We start from the raw sequence: 23,862 nt of genomic DNA on the forward strand, positions 1-23,862 counted from the left end.
ACACACACACACACACACACACACACACACACACACACACACACAGGGTGTAATACAAAACTACAAAATACTCGCCACCGTTCTTGTACAAGTAGGTGATCAGATCTTTAACAGAAATGAAAGTTTAACTCTGCCACCAATCTTAAACACCATCCTCCCAGCATGCATTGCCACAGGCGAAGGGACCCACCCTGCTCTCCAATCGATCCGTGTTCAGTCGCAGCTCATTCCGCTCTTTCTCCACCCTCTCCAGCTTTGATTTTTGCTGCTGTATCTCCTCCTGGAGCAAAGAATGTAGCTATATAGGTTATGTGTAATGTTACAGGTAAAACTATGAAATATTAAGAAACACTTTAAAAATGAATAACAGGAAGTTCCACTCCGCAGTGGCAGAAGTGAATTAAAGGCTTTCTGACTGAAAGGAATCGGGTGGGGGGTATCACACAGGAAGGCCTCCTCACGTCTTTGCCTCGCATCTGCTCCTCAGTGAGCTGGACCTTAATGAGGGGCTGGACTGTGGTGAAGAGCTTCCACCATGGCCAGTCCTTCACGCCACGGTTCTTCTTGATGTTTTTCTGGACGCAACGGATTGCTAGATCCTGAATCTAAAACACACATACGGAGAAGAAGTCACCAAACAGGAGCACACTCGGGAATAGTGTTTGAGTGTTTGTTGTAGTGTGCACACACAGAGATACACAGATTGAGTCAATGGTAGTGTAATAGGTAGTGTGAAATGAATGTAATTACTTGTAAGGTATCTATAAATTGATCTTCTAAAATACAAATAAGTGCTTCATAATCAAGTCAACAGACATAACAATAGCTTGACTGCTGCAATTTGTCCATTACATGGTGTTAAATGTAGTAGGAAGAGATAATGTAATGCACAGATATCACAGGACAGCAGTGTCTAAAGGTCCATGACATGAGAACAATTATTTTCAACATTATTTTAATGAACAAATAGAACTGAACACAAAAGGCATTAAGAAAAGAACGATAGTTACATTTTAAAGTACGGCTGCGCAACATAAGGAAAATATCTGGTTATTTTGACTGATATTGCAATTGCGATATGATTCACGATATTGGAGGGAATGATCATTTTTGTATCATTATTCTCATTTTCATTGAAAAATATTAAAATGAAAAGAATTAAAATGATTATAGTGTGATTTGTGCGAGGATCTGTACCAAACAAAGATTTAGTCTGTATGATACGATTTGTAAGATGAGACGTCTCTGCAGCACCACAATACTTAATCCAAAATGGTTTGCATTTAACAAATATTGTGTCCATATTGCAATTTCAATAAAATTGTGATTATTGTGCAGCCCTACTTTAAAGTGCAGTTTGCTACTGATACTCTATTTCAACAACAACAAAATCCCTGAGTGTCTTTCGCGATGTGTCGCAGTCCTTCGCAATGAGTTTATTGCGCAAGTTGACAATAAATAAATAATTTTTAGTGCAGCCTTAGTCAATGAAACAATGCCCGAAAATAAGGAAAATCTTATTTACTCACTGGAATAAATGCTTTACTGAATGAATCTACTGTTGCCATGTCATCTTTACCACCAATGAACAATGTTTGAAAAAAACATCTCATTCCTCATTCTTGTGTTATATTGCCTGTGTATGGGCTAGCAGCTAGCCCAGGACTTGCCAGCCTCCTCTAGAGAATTTCTGTAGAGTGTGTTTTCCAAGACTGGAAGCTAATTTCTGATTAATTAAATCAAACATGTTGGCAGCTAATTCCAAGTATTACACAATTTCCATGCTGCTTATGCATGAGGCTCTCCAGCAGCAGCAGCAGAAGCAGATTATGGGCAAACCCAATTAGACCGACGCAATTCTCAGCATCAGGTACATTTCGCCCTGAAGGCACTCTCTATGATCAATTAGGATTTGTCACACAGTAAAAGCCTTAACATGGAGCAAAATGCAGCAAATCTCTGACAGAAGATTTAAACAGGTCTCACTTGTCATACTTAGTCTAAAGTGAATGGCAAACAAACAAAAAATTATACTGCATGAACACCGTGGATAAACATTTTGGTATTCATATCACATTACTGTAAGAGGGTGTGACAGCTGTAAGACAGGGTGATGCGAATTAGGTTTGTGAGCCAAGATTAAGACAAACGTATGTTTCCATTCTCTTCCTCAATGTTCTACATTTCAATCAGAGTTAAAAATGTGTTTTAGTGTGTGGGCATGTGTATGTACTGTATGCAAGCATGTCTGTACATCTGTGAGACATCTGTGTGCTGTGATATATGACTGCAGCACCGCCTGCTGTCACTTTGATCCCACTTCTGAAGCAAACTATTGTATGCTCAGTTTCTGGGGATTTCTTCAACATGAAATAATGACTTGCTAAAGGACAGCGTCTCTGATTACACGTACAGTATGGCCTAATCAGGAACCTAGTGTTGCCTGTCCAACATCATTATCATGATAATATTACATTACAACCCTTAAATACAAATAAAGTGCAAAGATGTATAATGCCAGCTGTTAATCGGTACACATTATACAAGAACTATACCTTGTCTGTGACACAATGCAGAGCCTATCCACACCTTTACAGTGTGAGGTGTTTCTTCTATATTTTCTATTTTACAGGCTTTATCATTTATTTGAAACAAATGAAAGAGATATCCTGTAGAATCCCCTTTCAGATAAAGGTATATGTTAAAATTCAGTGAGTACTGTTGCAATGAAGGGGAAAATGAATAGGTATAGTATCACTAGGCTGAAGCGAGCTAATGCTTGCCGCTTTACACTGATTTCAATGCATATAACTGAAAAAAAAAACATGTGTAGGGTACCTGAAGGACAAAACTCCCAATGCACTGAGTGAATGCCTGCTGAGGCAAAATAACAGACTTTTAAAATGTCAGGTTGTCCCCTTGAGGAAACTGTTGAAAAAAAAAAAAAAAAAAAAAGGAAAATTATGGTTCTGTCATTTAATGTCACATGGGCTTGGCACAGCTTCACAAGGTTAACATGCCAGGGAATATCAATCAAGGGAACGTGTGACTTTCTGTCACATCTATATACATCAACCAGCAAAGGGGCTGAGAGGCTTCACCAGAACTCATCCGCGCTGTTCCAGAGGCACAGTATTATCTACTGTACCTGTTACAGTAAGACTGGATACTTCAAACAGTACAAGAGGCAATGGGGCACTATCAATATTCACAAAGAGATACCAGAGGAACAGCAAAGGCGCAAGTGGATGTTATTATGCAATGATTACTCTACGATTCAACAGAAACACACTCTCTAAATCATGGAGAGAAGGGGAGATGAAAATCATTCCACAGCCCTGCTTGTGTTCCATTACTCTGGTGGCGATTAATTAAATCAGGAATAATATAAACAGAATGAGATTCAGTGGGAAAAAATAGCCTTTCAGGTAATCCTTGCAAGAAGAGATGGTATGCCACACATGTAACAACTGAAAAGTAATAACTCCAGCATATTCTGGTTGTTTGAGCAGTAGGTGAAAAACAAGGGGAAAGCAAAGGGAAGCAAACTTAACTTGGCACTGCTCCTCATTTTTGATTTCTCTACAGTCCACAATTAAATAACGTTAAAAGCTTAGATTTATATTTTTAGAGGGCTATGACTTGTCAAATCATTTCCTTATTGGAAAGACTGGAGATTGATAATGCATGATTGGACTATTACAATGCAGTGAATACTTGCACCAAGCTGCTCCAGACACTGAATCAGAATGGGCCGTGCACTGTATATTCAGAAGCATAAGACATAGCTCAGCCTGAAAGGCTTTTTTATCCAAATGTCTTGGTTCTGATCTATCATCCTCTGATATTATCATAAATTATTTTAACTACACTGTGGGATTGTCTAAATGGCCTGATTTACAATTTCATAAGAATCAAGAAACAGTTTTTTTTAATCAAATTTGTGTTAATTATAAGTGCTCACTAGTTAAAGCGTTATATGTTTGTAAACCATACAAATCAAGTTTTACAAGGGGTTACGTGCCAGTCTGGAACCATGCTTCCCCTTGTTTCCAGTCTTTGTGCTACCCTAAGATTACTGGCTGCTGGAAGTAGCTTCATATTTACCATACAGACATCACAGTGGCATCAATCTTCATCTGACGTGGGTAAAATATTATGTATATTTCCAGAAATGTTGAACTATTCCTTTAATGTATTACAACTGCTCCTTGGAATTTGAAATCTTTAGATACAGTATGTGCAAGAAGTGTGTATGTGTGTGTGTGTGTGTGTGTGTGTGTGTGTGTGTGTGTGTGTATGTGTGTGTGTGTGTGTGTGTGTGTGTGTGTGTGTGTGTGTGTGTGTGTGTGTTCTGCTGATAAAGTTTTTTTTATTGTAGTGATTGAGAAAAGCTAGGTATGTCCATGACAATAATGTGCATATTCATGTGCACAGTTTAAATAAGCATCATCCTATAACCCTCACTTGATAGAATCTGCGGTCACATTCAATCACATTCATAATTGTATGTTACATCTTACCTTGCCAACCTCAGTTGAGTTTAAGAGCAATGAAATTGCAAGATAAAATGAAAATAAAGTCTCTTCCTCTATTATAGTTGCATTTGCAGGACATAGGGGGCACATGGGGGCAGAGGGAAAACATTGCCGCTATGCTAATGACTTCTGTAATTGCACAGTTGCCTAGCATTTTTGAATAGTTTCATTGCTGTTAATTTAGTTCAAGTTCTCACAGATTATGAAGCACTAGGCTCTTAGTCTGCTTCAATGTGTTAAGAATGACCTTTGAACTTAGTAAAGAAAATACATTGGCCTTGCTTGGTTCCCCCATTTTCAACCAACCTCCATTACTCAGACCCTTATGGTAAAAACACTAAAAACAGAAGAAAGCTGGAAGCCCAGTAATATAAAAAGGTCATAGTAATTTACCTTATTGCAAGGATGACAATTTAATAGTTTTACTGGCATCATATATACGACATCTACTCACTAACAGCATGTCATACTGGATGGAGAGCAGCAATGTTGATACTGTTTCTGCTGGTTCATCACTAGCCAGCTGAAGCGGCACATTCACTTAAATAGTAATCACAAAGAGGGAGAAGGACTGCAGGGCCCCATACATCAAAAGAGGACATGTATGAGGTCCAGAGAGATGGACCCATCACGTGCTGGGAGAAAAATGGAAGATGGGTGGAGCACATGGGTGTGGGAGTCAGCAGTATGTTTGATAAGGCTGCATTTAAGAGGAGCAGTTTGATCAAATGCAACAGAAGTGGACGTATCACTATCAAATATCCCCCTGGGAGAGCTAATTGGATGGATGGATAACAGAACAGGAGGAAGGGGTTAGGGCAATAGATTAAGAGAACACATTTATAATCAGTTGAAGATTTACAGCAGAGAGGGTTAGATTTACCCAAAGAGCTGAGCAAACACGCGCTAAAATTAGCTCTGAACAACGAACTCTTAACTCCTGGTGGACTGCTAGGCAACAAGGCTTCTGGGGCTCACATTCTTCAACTACTTTATAAAAAAAAGAGCCACGCAGAAAAATTAACCTTGATACTTACTTTGTTTGCTTTTGCAAGTATCACATCTATTTTTGCACTTGTAACTCGTGTCTTGCCATATATTTTCTCTCATTCAGATGATGATTTGGATTAAATATGTGATCAATAAAGACTATATATCATTATTCAATTTAGATGACTATATCCTTGGTGTTTTGGGCTTGGACTAACTTTAAGACTAAGCCGTTCTTCTCATGTCGACGTCTTGCCTACCTTCCTCTTCTTGAAGGCTTGCCGTGCCAGGTAGCCTCTGCAGGCAGCTTGGAACAGGGTGAGATTACGCTTGGTCTGCTCATCCCTCTGTTCCTCTAGCTTCGCCAATGTGCCAGCTCTGAAGAACAACTAGAACAAAACACAAACACACACATACAATCAAATTAATGTATTAGCAAAGGATACTCTCATTATTGAGATATTATGTGATGCTTATTTTAGCCAAGAGGAAATTGGATTTAGAGGCCCTGCTTTAGAGCAAAATAGAAACAGAACTGAGTTAAAAAGTAAATAAGTGCACCGGAGCAGTAAATCAATAAGAGGCAGTGTAATCCCCGGACAAGTGAGTCTTATCTAAGTGAGAAAGCTGTGATGAAGTTATTATCTCGGACAATCAGCCTTGTCTGTTTCTAATCTAGGCTAAAGGTAAAACACAGGTAAACAGCCAATATAAAGCAGGTCACGTCACGGCCTGTCTAAACCTCAGAGGGATTAGGCAATGTGAATGCAATCCAGATATGATGGCAGCAAGCTATTAAAATGGATGGATGATGGACTGTCTCCACCCAAGGGCTCTCTACACAAGTCCCAATGCTTTATAAATGACCAAATCCATATGTGATTTGTTAACCAAGCAGAAGCTGGAAATGAACAAGCAGCTTTAGTAAGGTAATCTGCAAACCAGCAGGGAGAACGAGTGTGGCATTCAATTACATCAGAAAATATTACTTTTCAAATTGCTGAGTGGTTTGAGCAGAAGCTATTTGTCATCATCAGATGAATGTACTGTAGTACTTTCTAAAATGTATGTTTGCTATGCTGTTTTTAGACACGTGGCTATCTCTAATGGCTCATTTTATCCTGTCAAGACCCATAATTCCACTGCTGTAAGAGAGTATGGGGCTGGTGTAATTGGCATGCAAGTGAGGCAGGTTGCTAGGATGCCACTGGAATGTGCTTTGTGAATGGCCAACTGTGCTTGTCTTCTTCTCAGCCCATTTCACACTTAAAGTGTTGCACCATGTGAAGCTGCCTCCAAACCATTCTTGTGTCTTGTGTTTTAAAACGGGGCCTGTACAGCGCACATATCTGGGAGCACAAGTTCCACTGTTTTCTACGTTATTGTTTCCTTTGATTTCCTTCTTGGCTGATGGCCACTTTCCAGCTGATAGGATTAGACCTCAGTGTGCCAGGCAGTGTTTACTGTGATTACTTTACAACGATGATGGGGAAAAACAAAGAGGGCCATCAGTTGCGAGAATTTGCTCTAATGACCTGAAAAGAAAGAAAGAATTGCAATCACACAGTCAGACAGGGTAGATAAATGCCTCTCGGGTAGCCACTGGCTAAAGGGGCAAGGCTTGGCAACGCTCCAAAAAACAGGATGACAAACAAACCTTAAAGAGGGACAGGTGTAATGAAAGACACGCTCCCCCAGACAGCAAGTGTATTTTTAAGTCAAAAATACAAGGACAAAAAGAGCTGTGCAGCTCTGTGCTTCGAGCTTTAAGAGGAGTAAAACCTTGATTCACAGAAAAGGTTTATTCAATCATTTAAAACTGTTCATTTGTTTGATATGTGGTGGCATTACTTACCCTACTGAGACCCATGTGGTAGCTGCTCTTTTCCAAATCCAAGGACTCCAGTAGCTCCTCCACAGCCTGTGTAAAGGCACACATGTACACACACATACACACACACTTAGTCTTTCAACTGCTGGATCCAGAAGGAACTTATACTGACACCGCAACACTTCAGTAGTCCGCAGTTCCCCTAAGTTAACATGCTGAACTAATGGTACAGTGCAGTTTCCCCCCTCTTCTCTCACATCCATTTCCGGCTGGATTTCGTTTTGAACGTAAGTCAGTAGGCTTGGGGAAATGTTGGCTCCTCAGACCATCCCAACCACACACCAATTACAACTTTCCCCCCCTATAATCCACTTGCTCCTGGCATATTCCTCATGACCCCCTGGTGGTCTTTGAACACATAAAGCCGATGCAGAGGTACAATGTCAGCCAGTCTGGAGCCTCTCCCTGTTGATCTAGCCTGTATACTGTAGGTGCATTGTTGTCTCAGCCTCCTCTTTCTTCTTGAGCCTCCAGCCTGAAAGACCACATCTAGATTACCCCAGGAGTGGTTTGCCACGAGCACTGAGGGGCTTTTGTTTGCCAGTGTTTCCACAGAAACTCAGCCACAAAACACAGACACAGGGGAAAAAGAGCTTTTCTCTCCCTTAACCCCATTATTTTACTCTCTCACCCTCATTTCTCTCTAGAAACAAACTTTTGTATTTTTTTTTTCTCTCTGCTGCACTTCAATGTGGGCTTCTCTAGCAGAGGACCAATGCACAGCAAGCCCTCACTGATAGTTAACTTCTACGATTAAAACTCGCACCAAGCATCTTCTAAAGGTTTTTTTTACAATCATTATTCATATATTTAAAACAAAAGCACCAGTACTGTCAAAACAACTGGGAAAATCTTGGCAGCTAGTTCCCAATGCTTACAGTAGATCACAAGTACATCTACTTGAATGGTATTTTGTAGCGCTGAACGCAGTGAAGCACTTTCTAAGCCACATTACCGATCTCCCTTTTTAACAGGCATGATTCTGATAAGATTAACTTGATTATATCATGGCAATGGCTCTGATAAATGAGGGTTTATTTCTCTGTCAGTTGACTGCTGACAAATCAGGGGCAGATGTAATGAAGCTGCCTCTTCACAACATTAATCTTCACTGTGCTTGGCCACTGCCGGAGCTGTACATTTTCCTCTCTCTCGTTGATGGACTTACTCTCTTCTCGTCCTTCACAATGTAATTCCTCCCATGCTTTTTGGTGAGGTGCGGTGCCAGCACATCAAAGCGCCTTCGAAACTCAGAGAACACCATGTGATCGGGGTAACCTGTAGAGGTCAGAATCGAATAACAACATTAGGTTCTGGAAATGTTTGTAGAGTGATATTTTGGGAGCGACCCTATGAAAACAAGGAGTGGTTTGTATTTGTATGCCTGTCCTTAGTATGTGAGTTAGGCAGCTACCTCACCTTGCCTGTAGATCCGTAGAGCATCCAGCAGCTTTGAGCCGCGCAGCTGAGCACGGAGCAAGGCAACATCTAGCTGCATTAAGCCGGGATCTCCAATCTCCCCTTGAGCATCACATTCCCCTCCTTTGAACAGGGATCCACTCAGAGCCTTGAGGGCATCTGCCTTGGGCAATAAGCAGTGAACAAAGTGAATCCTGGACCTCCGCACCATGTCGAGGAGAGCATCCTGGAAAATATAGACAGGGTTAGGGACTCTGGTAGGCCAGAGCAATATCTTCCACAGACATATCTAAATGTAATCAGTCAAAACAACCACATGCTATTAGTTTCATCCTCTCCCCTCACCACTTGAAGCTTTATCTGGATACACAAAGACTTCTTCTTGACAGCAGCCACCCCTGTGGTGAAAGTCTTCCTCATGCTAGTGGCCCGTCGCAAGGACAGCTGGGAAACACCTTCAAGGCCCGCAATGGAACCGGAGAGAACAGTGGCTCCAGGTGCTCGGCCCGTGAACAACGAACTGATGATCTTCCTGCAAGAGATACATTACTTCAGCCTAAAGTTTTGTTAAAAAATCCACTAAAGTAATACTTCATGTGAAAACACTTTGCTCCTGCATGTGTGAAGCTTACTTCTGGGAGTCCTGCAGCAGGCTTGTAGCATTGGTAGATGCAGGATTGTGTTTGGCGTAGTTCAGCCACCCGCAGGCATCGTACTCCACCCAGTCAGTCCCGTGGCTGTGGCCCAGCAGGAAATGACGATCCTTTTCACTCTTCAGGAGAAAAGTGTGACCTGTTGTAAATGCAGGAGATAGTGTGAGATTCCCTGGCTCATGCAGAGAGACAAATGACAAAAATGAGCAGTTTCCTTCAGAAGTTTAGGAAAATGTTTATACAGTCTGCATGAAGGGTTTTTCAAAGATTCACCTTGTCTTCATTACTCTGGTATGCACAGGCTGTCACAAACCTACATAAACTTTACTGATACAGTAATAATAAAAGTCAATCTGTTCCCAACCTAGTTGTTCATGCGGCAGACTATCAAAGAGATATGGGTGATAAAAAGACTAAAGCTCAAATCTGGCCCACATAAAGAGTATGAATAAGAAGCTTTCAGCTGGTATTTTGGAAGGCTGAAACAACACTTTTCTGTTGAGTTATATTATGATCGTTTCTATAAGCTGTAACCTTGGCAAGTAACAGTTGTCAAAGTTCCCAACAATATACACAGTGTCAGATAGTGCTTTGTGTATTGTCTATTATAGCGATATGAAGATCCTAATCTCCATGATACAATACAGTTTACTATGACACAATAGAGGAGTATTCACTGACTATAGTCTCAAAAATTGTTAAACAATACATGGGGAAATTCCTTTATATAAAATTAAACCTGCAAATATTGTCAAAGAGAGTAAATAATTATTCTACTCTCACAAATGATCATAAATTACACATAATGTTTCATGACACAAAGATGAAAGCTCACACCTCACATTAGCTTTTTTTTTTTTTTTTTTAAATATACAGTACACATGAATTCTTCATATAAGAATTTTCAATCCAGTTCTTTAAAGGCCGTTAAGTGGAACGCTTGCCTTGCGTTGTATTAGCATAAAGTCTGATCTTATGTGTGTGTGTGTGTGTGTGTGTGTGTGTGTGTGTGTGTGTGTGTGTGTGTGTGTGTGTGTGTGTGTTTGTCCTCTCCTTGCCTTTAGTCTCGCCCTCAGCCGGTCCGTAGTAGCTAAAGAGACGTCCCAACAGGGTTTCCTCTGACCCCCCAGGCTGCAGCGCCTCCTCCTCCATCAGCCACAGCAGGCCCCGTGCCTCATCTGTTCGCACTGTCCGTACCTGTCAAATAAACACGTATATGTACACGCACATGCACACAGGTCATTAGCTCCTTAGTGCAATCCTACTGTGGACACAAGATGTTAGGGCTGTGCAATTAATTGAAATGTAATCGTGATTATGATTTTGGCTCCCAATGATCACAAAAACAGAATAATCGAGAAAAACTATTATTTAGCTTATTACGTTTTGCAAGTAAAGTCTTATTTTCTCTTGTGTTCTAAATGAAAAAATAAAGTTTCAATAGGAAAGGTATTAAGGCACAGTTGTATGTGTTTTTTTAGTGTTGATTTATTTAACTTTTCCACTGTTTTTTAAGTTCAATAATTGCAACATCTTTTCAGAAGTCAACGAGTAATCGTGTTAAATTATCGTGATTTCAATATTGACCAAAATAATCGTGATTATAATTTTTTCCATAATCGAGCAGCCCTACAAGATGTTATGTTTTACGTTTAGTCCTTCAGGAACAATAGTACATGCGTAAAGAAGGCTGTCTCACCAAAATTTACTGAAGGCTGCCACCATAACTGTTAGCTCACATTCCATTTGAACTATTTGACTCAAAAAATATTATGTTTTACCCACAGTCCCCCACACATGAGTAACAAACTACCTTGCCACAAGGACATTTAGCTTGGTTTAGCGTTTAATGGGAACACATTAATGAATCAGCCGATATTTCATCCTTTGTTTATGAACCTCCTGGGTATATAAAAACTACAAAATATTGCTACTTTTGAAAGATTCTGAAAATAAATTGTCCTTCAGTGTTTCATAAAATAGTATGCTCCACTAAATGTCAGTAAATATAGTGTGCTGCACTGTATGTTTTCCCAGCATGAGCCGGTTGTGACAGGCCTGATGGTACTACTAGCATCAGAAATGAAAGTTTTCAAAGGCATTTGTGGTTTCTGCCCCCTCCAGCAGTCGCTGTGATAATGGCATCATTAAATTAGCTTTTCCTTATAATCTAAATGGAAAGAAAAAAGAGCTCATAAATACAGAGAGTGGTGGGGGAAAAGGGATTAAAAAGTAATACAATTAGTGTTACAATTATTGTGACACAGAGAAGAAAATGAAACTCACTCCAGCATTGATGATCTTGGAATAAGTGCATGGGATGGGAAAGGTTTTGTATGATACTAAACAAGTAAATGTGACTTTATAGAACAGTACAGCTTTACTTTCAAATACTTCAAAAAATTAAAAAGCACACTTTGATTTTTTTTTTTTTTACTTTCACTGGAGAACTTAGTTTACATGATGCACTTTTTGTCCAAAGACATTTAAAGACACTATTGTTTTGTCGATGCCACTGAGATAGCCAGCTTGGTTGGCATGGCTGATGCCTGAATCCATCATGGGAGCTTGGGAACCAAACTCACGAAACCAAAAACTGTTTTTAGCAGCTATCGGGAAGTTGCACTGGAGACATCCTTATCAGCAGTGCACACAACGCTGTCTTCAAATACAACACAGAGCATCAGTTTGGAGGAGACATATGACAACTATGAGGCTTGCAATGAATTGAGCATTAAGGTTGTTAACAGATAACAGACATCTGAGCTACAACAGGAGAAATAAACGTGAGTGAAAAGAAATCTAGGATCAACATGTCTTTTCATTCGAAGCAGCAGATCTTTAGAGTTGACTTTAGAAATGACTTTGAAGAATCAGTGTTTTTTTCCCCCCTTTCGTTTTCAGTGTGATGTACTACAGTTCAATGCTTCTGATGACATTCCCATTAGAGTGTGCACCCTTTAAAAAGTAAAACACTCAAATCAAACACATTGGAAATATACCAAAGTGATCTATGACTCTCTAAACTCTGCCATTTCTGTTTCCATGGTGCAGATCACAGGCTGCAGGGGCCAAACATCGATTTTCTTTCTTAAAGTCAATTCTATAACCTTTCTTTTCCTGCTCCTGCCCTCTCTTTTGAGCCTCTGCCAAATACCTTTCAATATTTAAAAACTTGCACACAGAAAACTTCTGATGCTAAAAGATAATAGTTATAGTTGAATAAAGAAAAGGGTGCCCAGAGATTACATGTGAAAATAGATCATGAAAGGGATGCAAGTCTTTTAGATATTCTGAGAAGCATTCTGAGGCAACGCCAGATTTACGCATTCAAATTTGAGGCAGAAATAAAGACAATAGACACATGAAAACATTGAACTTACCAGCGCTTGGCTTGAGGCTTGGTCTACCACTGCTACAGACAGAGACGTGCTGGGCTCTGTATCATCGAAAGCAAACTCTATGTTCTCCTGAAGGAAGACAGGCAGATTGACATGACTTGTGAAACATGAGATGTAAATAGTTGTGTTTTTTGGAAAGTTAAAATAAAAGACAATGAAAAAATAAATTTACTTAGGTAGTAGCCATGTTTAGGTCACTTTGGAGCCAAATATGTGTAATCAAGAGGGGTCTGATATTCATTACAGGTGCTGTAGGTATGATTGGGAAAATCCAGGACTTAGCCAAAAAATTTGAACATCAACAACTTCTCAGTCCCTCCCCCCTTTGGTAAAGCCCAAAACGGTCTCCTAAGCCCCTCCCCCAACAAGGTATAATGAATGTGTGTGCATGAGCAGTGATTGACACGCAGTTAGACACCCCCCTGGCCCTGATTGGTGCATCTGAAGAGGGATCTGTGGATTTTTGCAAATCGCACAACAGGCTGTAGGTGGTGCCAGAGGAGCTGGATTTTTTTTTAATTACCTGCTTCATGTAGTTCTACTGGAACTTAGGGTCAGTTTCAGCAAATATGACTTTAGAGTTAGTTAGTTTTATAAGTCTTACCTACTGCAGATTTAAGTGGTAATATAGTAACAGTAATAACAGGTAATCCACCAGTAGTCCCTGGTAGAGCTTCAACAATTAATAATTTAATAAATAAGACGATCAACAGAAAATTAATCAATTATTTTGATAATTGATTACTGTTTCAGTCAATTTTCCAGCAAAATGCCAAACATTTGCTGACATATATACTATACGATAGTAAACTTGAAAATATTTGGGCTTTGGAGCATTGGTCTGACAAAAGACATTTGAACGCCTCACCTGTGACCTGGCCATTTTTCACTATTTTCTGACATTTTATAGACAAAACAATTAAATGAAAAAATAATGTCAGATTAATTGGTAATAAACCAGAATTACTGCCTTGCAGTTGTATGCCTCTGCCAACCAGTCAATTTGCAGTTTACATCCATGTCTGTCCAGACTCATATAATATAAGTAGTGAAGACTTTGAAAGGATTTAATGAACAATATGAAGCTTATTATTTGGCGAAACATGGATGCTTCACACAAATCTTCAAACTAACAGCACAGAAGATCTATACAATTACCACAGTTTCAAAATTAGTGTCACCAATTCAGTATTGGACCAAAAGTCTCCCCTTCTGTTCCTGAGTTATAGCGTTGAATAATGGCTAAAAAAGCATTTTTGCAGAAAATGATGATGTCACAGGGAAGTTGACCTTTGACCTTTTGGGTATAAAATGTCATCACTTCATAATTTTATCCTATTAGACATTTGTGTGTGTGGCTGTCGCCGATGGGGAGGAATAAGAATAATTGTTAGCCCCAGGTACTGGAAGTTATCCAAATGAGACAATAGAGACCAGCACTAGTCCCACAACTACTGTATGTACACAGGTGCCAGTCATCCAAGTAATTTAAAATCCTGATTCCCCTTCATCATGAAGGGGTGGCAGTGCCAATGCACCTAGTGAAGGTGCATACAGCCATAATAACCTTCAAGATTTTTATGGTTATTGAAATGAAAACAACAATGGCATATTAGATGTAAGAAAACTAAAAACCACAACAAATCTATTACCATAAAGAGGATGATTGACATTTACTTGTTTTTCTTATAGGTAAATGGAAACTCCAAAAGATTTCATTACTGTTGCAGATAATAACATTTCTGAGATAAAAGTGGAAATAAATACAGTAAATTACCTTCACCAGAGCAAAACAGGCATAACGCAGCTCACAGTGACAAAGGCTGGACTAGGAATGTGGGGAAATGTTGGCAGTGCTAAAAGTGTGGCCGTGATAGATGCCAGTGTTCCAGTTGACAGTGTATGTGAAGTAGCCTAAATAACTTTTTGTTCTCTGCTGTGAAGAGTCAATGTGCAGAGAATATATAAAAACTATCCACATAGTTGCAGCGCTCAACCGCATTTAATTCGAAAATATAAAGCATGTGCCTGTTGTGTGTTTCGCAGTTTAACCTGCCTGTCAATGCCATTGTTGATACAGTGTGCTGTTTTAAATGAGTTTGACCCAGTTTTCAATGACAGTTTCACAGCTTTTTATATTTCCAAGATGCACTGACAAGAGAGAATTACACTACACAGATTTATGCAAGTACTTCATTTCGCTCCAATTCCCTTTCTCCCAGGCAGAGGATATGGGTGGGAATGTGGGTGGGAAATCCCAGGATCCTTGTTCACAGTATGATCAGAATTTCTGCTTTACTTTAGTGTGCTATCAGCCGAGTTTTGAATAAGACGGATATTTCTGAGATTAGAGTTGAGACAGCAGTAATGGATAGATATATTTATGTTAGTGTAACTCTTATACTTATCCTTAAATATCTTAATTTCTTAGGGATGACTGTACCCAGTTATCATGGTCCAGCACTGCTAGACAGAACTCAGAGGAGGACAGGAAAAGAATAGTTTCTTCATCAGGGAGCAACACCACTGCTGTGCAGCTGGGCGTGTTTCCCAAAGGCAGTTGTGAGTGACTTTACTTTGATCTCGACAGAGGAGCTGAAGAATGGCATCGCTAATGAGAAGGTCTAACACATGAACTACTTTGGCTTGTCACAGCTTGTGACGGGTGGGAGGGATAGTGTATTGTATGTGTACAGATACACTACTGGAGTTGATATATCTGAGAGAAAGCAGCAGACAGGCAGAGAGAGAGAGAAAAGGACGGAGGAGGAAGAAAGAGACAAGGACAATGAGGCGTTGTGTATGCACGGTGCATAATACTTCACATGTCCTTACCTCTTTGTATCTCTCCAACTCCTGAACGAAGGTCCGCTGATAGAAGAGGGAATGCAAACGTTCTTGAGTGTAGTTGTGGCATAGGTCCTCAAAGGTTGCGCTGCACTCGCGCTTAGCCAGCCTAGGGTTTTGAAAGCCTGGTGTGTCCACAATGAGCAGAGAGCACAGGGAGTGCTGGCTGGATTTCAAGGCCCTGAAGCACACAGGGCAAACACACACACACTGAGACCACATTGTATTGATTGCATTCACTGCATATAACCCCTAGCTTTAACCTTAGTTTTCTCCAACACATCCCTAACTTTGACCCTCACTTAACATATTCCTAGTTCTATTCTAAAACCTTAACCCAAGCCCTAAAATAAAATAGCATATTATACTTCTGAACTACCCTTTACAGTAAAGCCATTAAAAACAACTACAGTAATGTAAAATTGTATTCAAGATGCCAAGATTTAGAAACGTATCAAATATGCCATACAGAATTAAAGGTATTTTTCAAACAATGCACAAGGCTTTGTTTCCATTATATAGCGGTGCAGCCAAAAACATGCCATCTTCAATTTGATATAGCTTCAGAAAAGAAGTGGATCAAAAATACTAACCGGTTTATTAAAGAAATTAGGATAGTGAAGAGTTCTGAGTAAAGCCCAGATGCCATGGCCTCTAAACACTCCATTGCCGTAGCCTTGGATCCTGCTATGAGAGGCAGCCACACACAAAACAAATCAGAAATAGCCGTAAAAGCTAGACCAAAACTATGGTCACAACATTTGTTTCTAAAACGATGCACAATATTATAATATTTGTGGATAGTATGCCCAAAGGCAGGCATTAAGTGTTCAAATTGGGTCTGAAATAGTCTCTGTAAAGTGGAGTCATTTAGGACTCAGGTGTTTCCGAATCAGATCAAACAGTGCATACTCATGTCTGTGCCCAGCAGCAATGGCCACCTGTTAAACCTTACCAATTCATTCCACTATGACACAAAATAGTGAGTTTATGGAGCCTGAGGGCAAAATTGTCATGTGTGCATACACATCAGTGACTGTATGGTCATGTGTGAGGGGAGATACAGGAAAGGTGAAACAGAGGTAAATTCTGTCCATCCCCGACATTTAACTGTACCCTCATGCCCTTTAAAGTGTTTTGCAGTCTTGATGGAAGTCAGAGGACCTACTGTACACATGTGAAAAATCAATGTGAGGCAATTATGATTTCAAGGACAATGAATGAAGAGCAAATCCAAAATTACTTGTCCTGACACAGTGTGTACTTATCTGTCAATAGCCATTGTAAAGCTGTGGTATTCATTACTAAGATAAGCTTTACTTTCTCCAGAGCATGCAATTTCCCTCCAGTGATGAGCAGAGGTGTGTGTGTGTGTGTGTGTGTGTGTGTGTGTGTGTGTGTGTGTGTGTGTGTGTGTGTGTGTCTGTGTGTGTGTGTGTGTGTGTGTGTGTGTGTGTGGAAACAGAGTGAGAGTGACAAAGAAAAAAAGAGAGGAGGGGGGCTGTGAGGAATGAAGACGAAAGAGTCGGTTGGTAAATGTGGTCGGTGGAGTACCTGCATCTGCTGTGCCATTTTCGTCCGAAGCCTGGCGAATAGAGCTGGCTCTGGGCAGAGTGCCCTTGGCCTGGTGCTTGAAGATGGAGGAGGAGAGCTCCTCCAGGGTGCAGCCCAGCAGGTAGGCTGCCTTCTGAGCCCACTCATGACGTGCAAATTGTTTCCTGCCAGCTGAGACACGTGCATGAAAACCTCCATTAGCCCTTTTGCCAACTACCCTAGGCACATGGCTAGCCTGGTATCCTTGTGACAAGCCTGTCTCTGACAGGCTAGGATTATGTCTCTGGTCAAACTGGCACTGACACAGCTGGTGAGAACATGCACTAAAAGCATGCTCAAAATCTGAGTGGCTTGAATACATTTAATTTAACTACAGTTGAGAAATCCACTTGCTTCAACAACTACTCTTTCATGTTCAAAAAAAAAGTCTATGAAGTGATAATTGCACTTTTTATTATCTTGAGAATGAGAGCAAAATTTATCATTAGGGGACATAATTCATTTATTTACATAAAGATCTCTGTTGGGAAACACACGTTTCTCTTTAATCTCGTAGCTGAGTGATGGAAACATGCAGATATGAGTGCAAACTTCAGTTTTAATCCACCATGAAGAGCTATCTTCTAAGACTTGAGCGAGAAACTGGGGGATTTCACACAGAGGGCAGTGGGCTCTATCTGTTTCATCAGCGCTGCAGAGGCCCTGCATACTTTTCATGATGATAAGCAGGATGGTTGTAAAGACACGAAAAGACATTTAAATATTTGCTTTGATAGACATTCGCCACCACAATTACATAAATTCCGGTAAAACATCAAAAAGAGGAAACTGGGTTTGCCTACATATCTGGATCTTGCTCAATCAAACATTAAGGAGTGTATGACTCTAAAAGTAAAACAAAAAAACTACATATGTATAACATTTGCTTTTAAAAGGCACCCAGACTCACAGTGTGGTAATCCTACACTCTTAAATGTAAGTATTGACAGTACGGTATTCAGAGAAAAGTTCATTTCAGGTGGTCCCTTTAATTAGTTTTGGTGGTTTAGAGACCAGTGCTGCCATCTAGTGTTACACAATAAAGCTGCAAAGCCATTGGACATTTTATATTGTGTGTGACAGTCAAACACAAACTAAGTCCTGGCAGCAAAAACCTTTTTTTTATGGTCCATAGTATTTTTTATGAATAAAATAATTATTCTCTTAGACAGGGAATAGAAATCTAATTGATGCCAATGTGTCAAATCTTGGTCCTAACTTTTATCCCATCATGCATTGTTCCTTATGAGAACCACTGTGTGCTTAACAGGAAGACAGCAGTCCTAAGGCCATAAATCATCCAGTAATTTGCAGATCAGAAGTTGTTTAGTGTCTGTATTATGGGACGATAATAATTGCTGAACATCTGATAACTCTTCCTGGATGGTGTTATACTGCCATCAAAAAGATTGGCAGCCAGCTGGAGGGGATCACTAACAATCATTTGGCAAGCAATTCTACATAAGTGACTGGCAATTACAGTGCAGGCAGAGTTTGAAAAGTGAACAAACATGTCAAAAGTACAGAGTCAATGCTACTATACATTTTTCATATATATATATATATATATATATATATATATATATATATATATATATATATATATATGTGTATGTATACTGTGTTTGTGAACTGCTTCCAAAATATAAAAAGTCATCAAGTTAATTGATTTGCATTGCAATTACATTTGCTTTGCAAAATACAGTATAATGTCATAATGTAACTGTACTTCAGAACAAAATATTCTAAGCTTACCAATGATGAAAAAAATGTCTTTTCAAATGGCAGGTATCTCATTTTAAAATAAAAGTCAAAAGCTGTGGGAGGCAGGTCTATTACTTTAGAGCAACAATAAAAACTCTCTTACATTAGGTTTCATCATACAAATAGCTTCAAAGACACATCTTCATGCTTAAGAGGACTGCTGTTCCCATTAGTCCTCCGATGCTTTCTCATGACAGGATTACATGTTTGTCAAGACTGAAGGCTAAAATCAGATTGATGTTTCTCTGTCCTTGAGTGTTTCAGTGATTCCTGACAAATAGACTCTGCCAGTGGTTTCAGCTGCTGTGGCACAAACAGCCCTTGGATTATTAAATATGATCATTCTGTAAGGAATAATTAAGGTCAACCTGACGGAGGTTAACGAGGAAAAAGTATAATGCATCACTTCACCTGCTGTATTTGAGCATTATAACAGCAGCCCAGACCGTAAAGGCCAGAGCAAGCAGGATCATTTCATCATGAGTTTTCATTTGGAAGTGCTATTAGTTTAAATCAGAATCTGTTCTGTATTGAGCAGGAAAATATTATGATTACCTAAACAGTCCCCCAAAGTTTTCCTGCCTGCACTGTAGATCAGTGCAGTAGAGCAACAACACCTGTGCACTGTGCAACATCTTCTAAAGTGCAAATGCATAATTCAGTTATCTGGATTACAGCTGTCTTGCATCACACTGAAGGTGTTACCTAAAGTGAGATAATGCAGGCTTGACATGTTTTAGATTACATAAACTGTTATTAAAAGGATGTTGGCTAACAAGGGTCATTTTGGGCCATTTTAGCTTGTTCATTGTGTACTGTCATGTGAATAAATCAAGGATAATCCTTTGCATCTTCTGTTACTGGTATGCGTTATATTATGATTAACATTATCCATACGAATAAGTGATGCAGCTATAGAATGGAAAACCATTTGGTTCGATCTTACCCTTAGTAGCTCCTGCAGACCCAAGATGGTAGATGGCTCCGAGAACAAGCCAGAAGGCCCTCTGCTCATCACCACTGATCCCCAGAACCTTCATGGCTGCTTGCAGCTTGGAAAACTGCTGGGAGGCCCGCTGTTTATCCTCGGTCTGGCAGATAGCACACATATATTTGAATTATATATTCATTTTAGTACTATCAGCAATAAAAAAAATCCTCTATAAAATGTCTTAAAGTAATACTAGGAGGTTGACCAACTTGTCAAAGTATGTGTTAAAATGATTGTTGCATCATTGTTGAGACATATCAGTGATTAGTCTGCCAGCTGTTGAGACCCATTCTCATTTATAATGTAAAAATGTAATTTGAGCATTATTTGTCATGTTATAAGCCACATAATTACTATGCTAAGGACTGTGATGTTGCTTCAGTGTTATGGCCGCTGACAGATGTTGATAAAAGTCAAAGGTGACTTAACGCTCGTTTAAGTGATGACACCACAGACTCTGAAATAATCAGCAGATCTTGGTATTTTGTTCATTCCTGTAATCCATCATGACACTCTGCTGTGTGACAGTAGGTGAGTAGCATTATGTACATTAAGAGGACCGACCACTTAGTTAATAAATAAATTGTTCTCCCAGCCAGATATAGTTTCATTTACATAAAAGTACTTAAACATTCAGCTTAAAACTGGTAGAATCAATAATTTTCCATTTTCCTGGTTGTTAAAAAACAGGCCAACCTCCCATTAACAGGTATTGCTTACCTTATTCTGAGGCATTATTCCAAATGCATTGTTTTCAGCAAAGTGGTTAAGGTGCAGCTCAGTTCTGAAAACAAAATGAGAACAACACAGAAGTCATTAACATTTTTCATGTCTTCTAATGCCTACATAATAAGTGTTAGGGAAGCAGTACAATACCATATCAACATATTAATCTATTGCAGAACTGTGGTGCATTGTGCATTTAATTGGCATAATAGTATTAATCCTGACCTCAGAGAGCTTTCTATTCCAGCCATCAGGTAGTAAAAGACATTAAAAGTGGACTCTCCCCCTGGTCTTCTTGTCACCCTCATCTTCTCCAGAAGCATGGTCTGCAAGGCCACAGCAGGACGGCGTATAAGCATGATAGAAAATACCATTTATTATAGGCAGTGCAAGTGAGCATGATAACAAAGTCTGCTGGAGTTTGGTGAAAATCTAAAATAGTTTATGACATACTGTCTGAGATCATAGCAGATATGCATGCGTAGGAAATCCATAGGTTGAGCACCAGTTATTTAAATAAATAAATGTGTTTATTTGTACCTGGATAGAGGCTGAGGTCACCAGGCCTGCCTGGTCAAAGTCCAAGGAAACGATATGTGAGAAGCGACTAGCATTCCCATTCATACAAGTAGAGGCATTCCCAAAGGCCTCCAAAACTGTGTAGACCGCCTGCCATTTCTCTGCTACAGACGACAAAGAAAAAATTCAGCAACAACATGCACTAAATTCAAATTCTTTTTATTTCGACATTTCGAGTTCCTTTCCAACGTACTGGAGAATGATTTGTTGGTGCTGCCAGCAATAGTGACCAGGTATTGGAGGATGTGTTGACAGTTGGTGGTCTTGCCACTACCACTCTTGCCCAACAAGACAATGGACTGATCCTGGCGAGTGGTCAGGAGGTTCCTATAGGCAGCCTGGGCCATGCTGTAAATGTGAGGGGCAGTGTCCTCCCTTCTGCAGCCCTTGAACATTTGCATCACCTTGAAAGAAGATAAAGAGACAGAGAAGGAGAGGATGGACAAAATCCCAGAGTAGAGCTTATATATATCAATTAATATCTTTGTATGTTTATTTCATTCTGACTACACTCTCACATTCTGCTACTCCATAAGAGCTGCGTCATTATATGCACAGGCTGCAGCCTACCTTCTCAGAGTACATCGAGGGGGCACTAATGGGGTTAACGACCACCATGTTGGGCCCAGCATGGGTGTGCACCAGGTTACCGCCGTACCGCTGCCTCAGGGAGTGCATCACGCTCGACTCATTCAAATACTGCAGAGAGGCCAGGTCCTCCACTCGGTCAAACATCGGAGGGTTTGCCTGGAGTTCAAAGTCAAAGTCAAAGCGGACACGTACTCACACAGTGTCATTCATAATTAATGTGGTCCAGAGTCGATGATTAAATACCTTCTCTACATCGTCTTCGTCCACATCCAATAAAGATCCATCACTCTCCAGGCGGATTTTTACCTTCCCCTCTGGCAGACTGCCTGCCTCCGTCTTCAGGAGAGTTGCTGCATCACCACAAAGCGTGGAGTTAATTTATCATGACATGTGATCTCGATCTGAGTGCAAAAGCTTCACCTTATCTTGCATGTCTGATAACATGGCAGTTGTTGCTTCATTAAAACTGAACAAGCAACAAGCGTAGTCTAATTACATACAGTCTGAGGTCTAGTCTAGTCTATTGCCCTCTTTTAACATTAAAATATCAAAAGCAGTTTCTAAGCTTGAATAACCCACCACTAATAGTCCAACAATCAAATGTCACCCAGAAACAGACACACCAGCATTGACAGGAAAGTAAGTTAAGAATTTGCTTTAAAGGTCCCATAATATGCTCATGTTCAGGTTCATACTTGTATTTTGGGTTTCTACTAGAACATGTTTCCAAGCTTTAATGTTCAAAAAACACCTATACTGTCTGTCTGAATATACCTGTATTCACCCTCTGTCTGAAACGCTCTGTTTTAGCACCTGTCTCTTTAAGCCCCCCTCCCAAAATAGCCCAGTCTGCTCTGATTGGTGAGTTGTTCTGGGTCTTCCACATCTGCACTCAGTCTCTGCAGCCAGGGAATGACTGTAACATTGTAGCGGCACTTTCCATCTATTGGCCTATATAGTATAGTTATGACATCACAACCGTACATCTTGACGGCTCGTTTAAATGCACCGTTTCTAAATATGAGCTCTGTGCATTTCTTTGTGGATCAAACGTTTTGATACCTCGACCTGCTTCATGATAAAAAAAGATATGGAAATCTTTCTACAAAATGGGACGTTTAAAATACTAATCTAAAGAAAGACACACGGATACAGATACTTAAATACCAACGTTTGTACTAACCCATGGAAAACCCATCCTTGTGGACAAGCCATACTGGTTCTGTGTTATACCAGGCTCTCTCTGCCGTTATCTGCTCCTCAGTCTTTCCCTGTGAGAAACAGGTTAACGATCAAAATGAGAAACACTTGTATAATCAATAATTGAACATCACTAAATAAAGGAGTAAAATAAAAAGAACAGTTGAAAGATTAATGATTAAATCAGATAACTGCATAATGAACTTCCACAAGGATCCTACAAATGACTATGGACTAACATGCAGTTTACATTTACAGTACATGAGCCATATAAGGGGAACTGCATTCATTAGGCAGAGGGCTTCTTTCAGTGTGGAAACCTGTAGGAATTGGTTTGTTTTCATATTTTTGACCATTACACATCAGCCCTCCACGGCAGAACTGCAGTTCCCATAATTCCCCCTTTAAAGCACCATTCAGAGCTCACAGAGTGTGCACTAAACTCATGGAGAGTGCTACTAAAAAAAAAACATCACAGACAGAGGGTGAGGCAGGGGTGTTTTTACAAAGTACATCACTTGGACAAAATACATGAGTTTAGGGGAATTGCGCAGAAAAAACACCTACATAATTTCAAACACAACAAACAAAAACAGCCAAATCAAGTCAAGTGTTTGGAGTGAGTCATGCATCATAACAGACATACTCAGACTTGCAATCAAGCTAACATAATAAGCAT

General features: G+C 39.9%; 1 protein-coding gene across 13 annotated transcripts in view; it reads right to left on the minus strand.

Annotated features, from left to right (window-relative positions):
- The window catches only part of LOC116064807 (unconventional myosin-XVIIIa-like), a 65,187-nt gene that overhangs the window by 23,438 nt on the left and 17,887 nt on the right, over window positions 1–23,862 (minus strand). For 9 of the 13 annotated variants that reach the window (XM_031320087.2, XM_031320082.2, XM_036008906.1 and 6 more), the window contains 21 exons: window positions 23,167–23,254; window positions 22,227–22,333; window positions 21,963–22,139; window positions 21,586–21,796; window positions 21,354–21,496; window positions 21,039–21,139; window positions 20,808–20,871; window positions 20,043–20,187; window positions 17,294–17,464; window positions 16,333–16,426; window positions 15,728–15,920; window positions 12,875–12,961; window positions 10,550–10,688; window positions 9,471–9,630; window positions 9,184–9,370; window positions 8,839–9,064; window positions 8,588–8,697; window positions 7,384–7,449; window positions 5,789–5,917; window positions 462–605; window positions 191–280 (listed from right to left, as the gene is read on the minus strand). In XM_031320087.2, coding sequence (XP_031175947.1) covers window positions 191–280; window positions 462–605; window positions 5,789–5,917; window positions 7,384–7,449; window positions 8,588–8,697; window positions 8,839–9,064; window positions 9,184–9,370; window positions 9,471–9,630; window positions 10,550–10,688; window positions 12,875–12,961; window positions 15,728–15,920; window positions 16,333–16,426; window positions 17,294–17,464; window positions 20,043–20,187; window positions 20,808–20,871; window positions 21,039–21,139; window positions 21,354–21,496; window positions 21,586–21,796; window positions 21,963–22,139; window positions 22,227–22,333; window positions 23,167–23,254 — 2,832 coding nt within the window. The remainder of the gene's footprint in view (window positions 1–190; window positions 281–461; window positions 606–5,788; window positions 5,918–7,383; window positions 7,450–8,587; window positions 8,698–8,838; window positions 9,065–9,183; window positions 9,371–9,470; window positions 9,631–10,549; window positions 10,689–12,874; window positions 12,962–15,727; window positions 15,921–16,332; window positions 16,427–17,293; window positions 17,465–20,042; window positions 20,188–20,807; window positions 20,872–21,038; window positions 21,140–21,353; window positions 21,497–21,585; window positions 21,797–21,962; window positions 22,140–22,226; window positions 22,334–23,166; window positions 23,255–23,862) is intronic. The other 4 variants (XM_031320089.2, XM_031320088.2, XM_036008899.1 and 1 more) reach the window with 1 other exon arrangement.

This window comes from Sander lucioperca, chromosome 13, assembly GCF_008315115.2.
Source record: "Sander lucioperca isolate FBNREF2018 chromosome 13, SLUC_FBN_1.2, whole genome shotgun sequence".
Lineage (NCBI taxonomy): Eukaryota > Metazoa > Chordata > Actinopteri > Perciformes > Percidae > Sander > Sander lucioperca.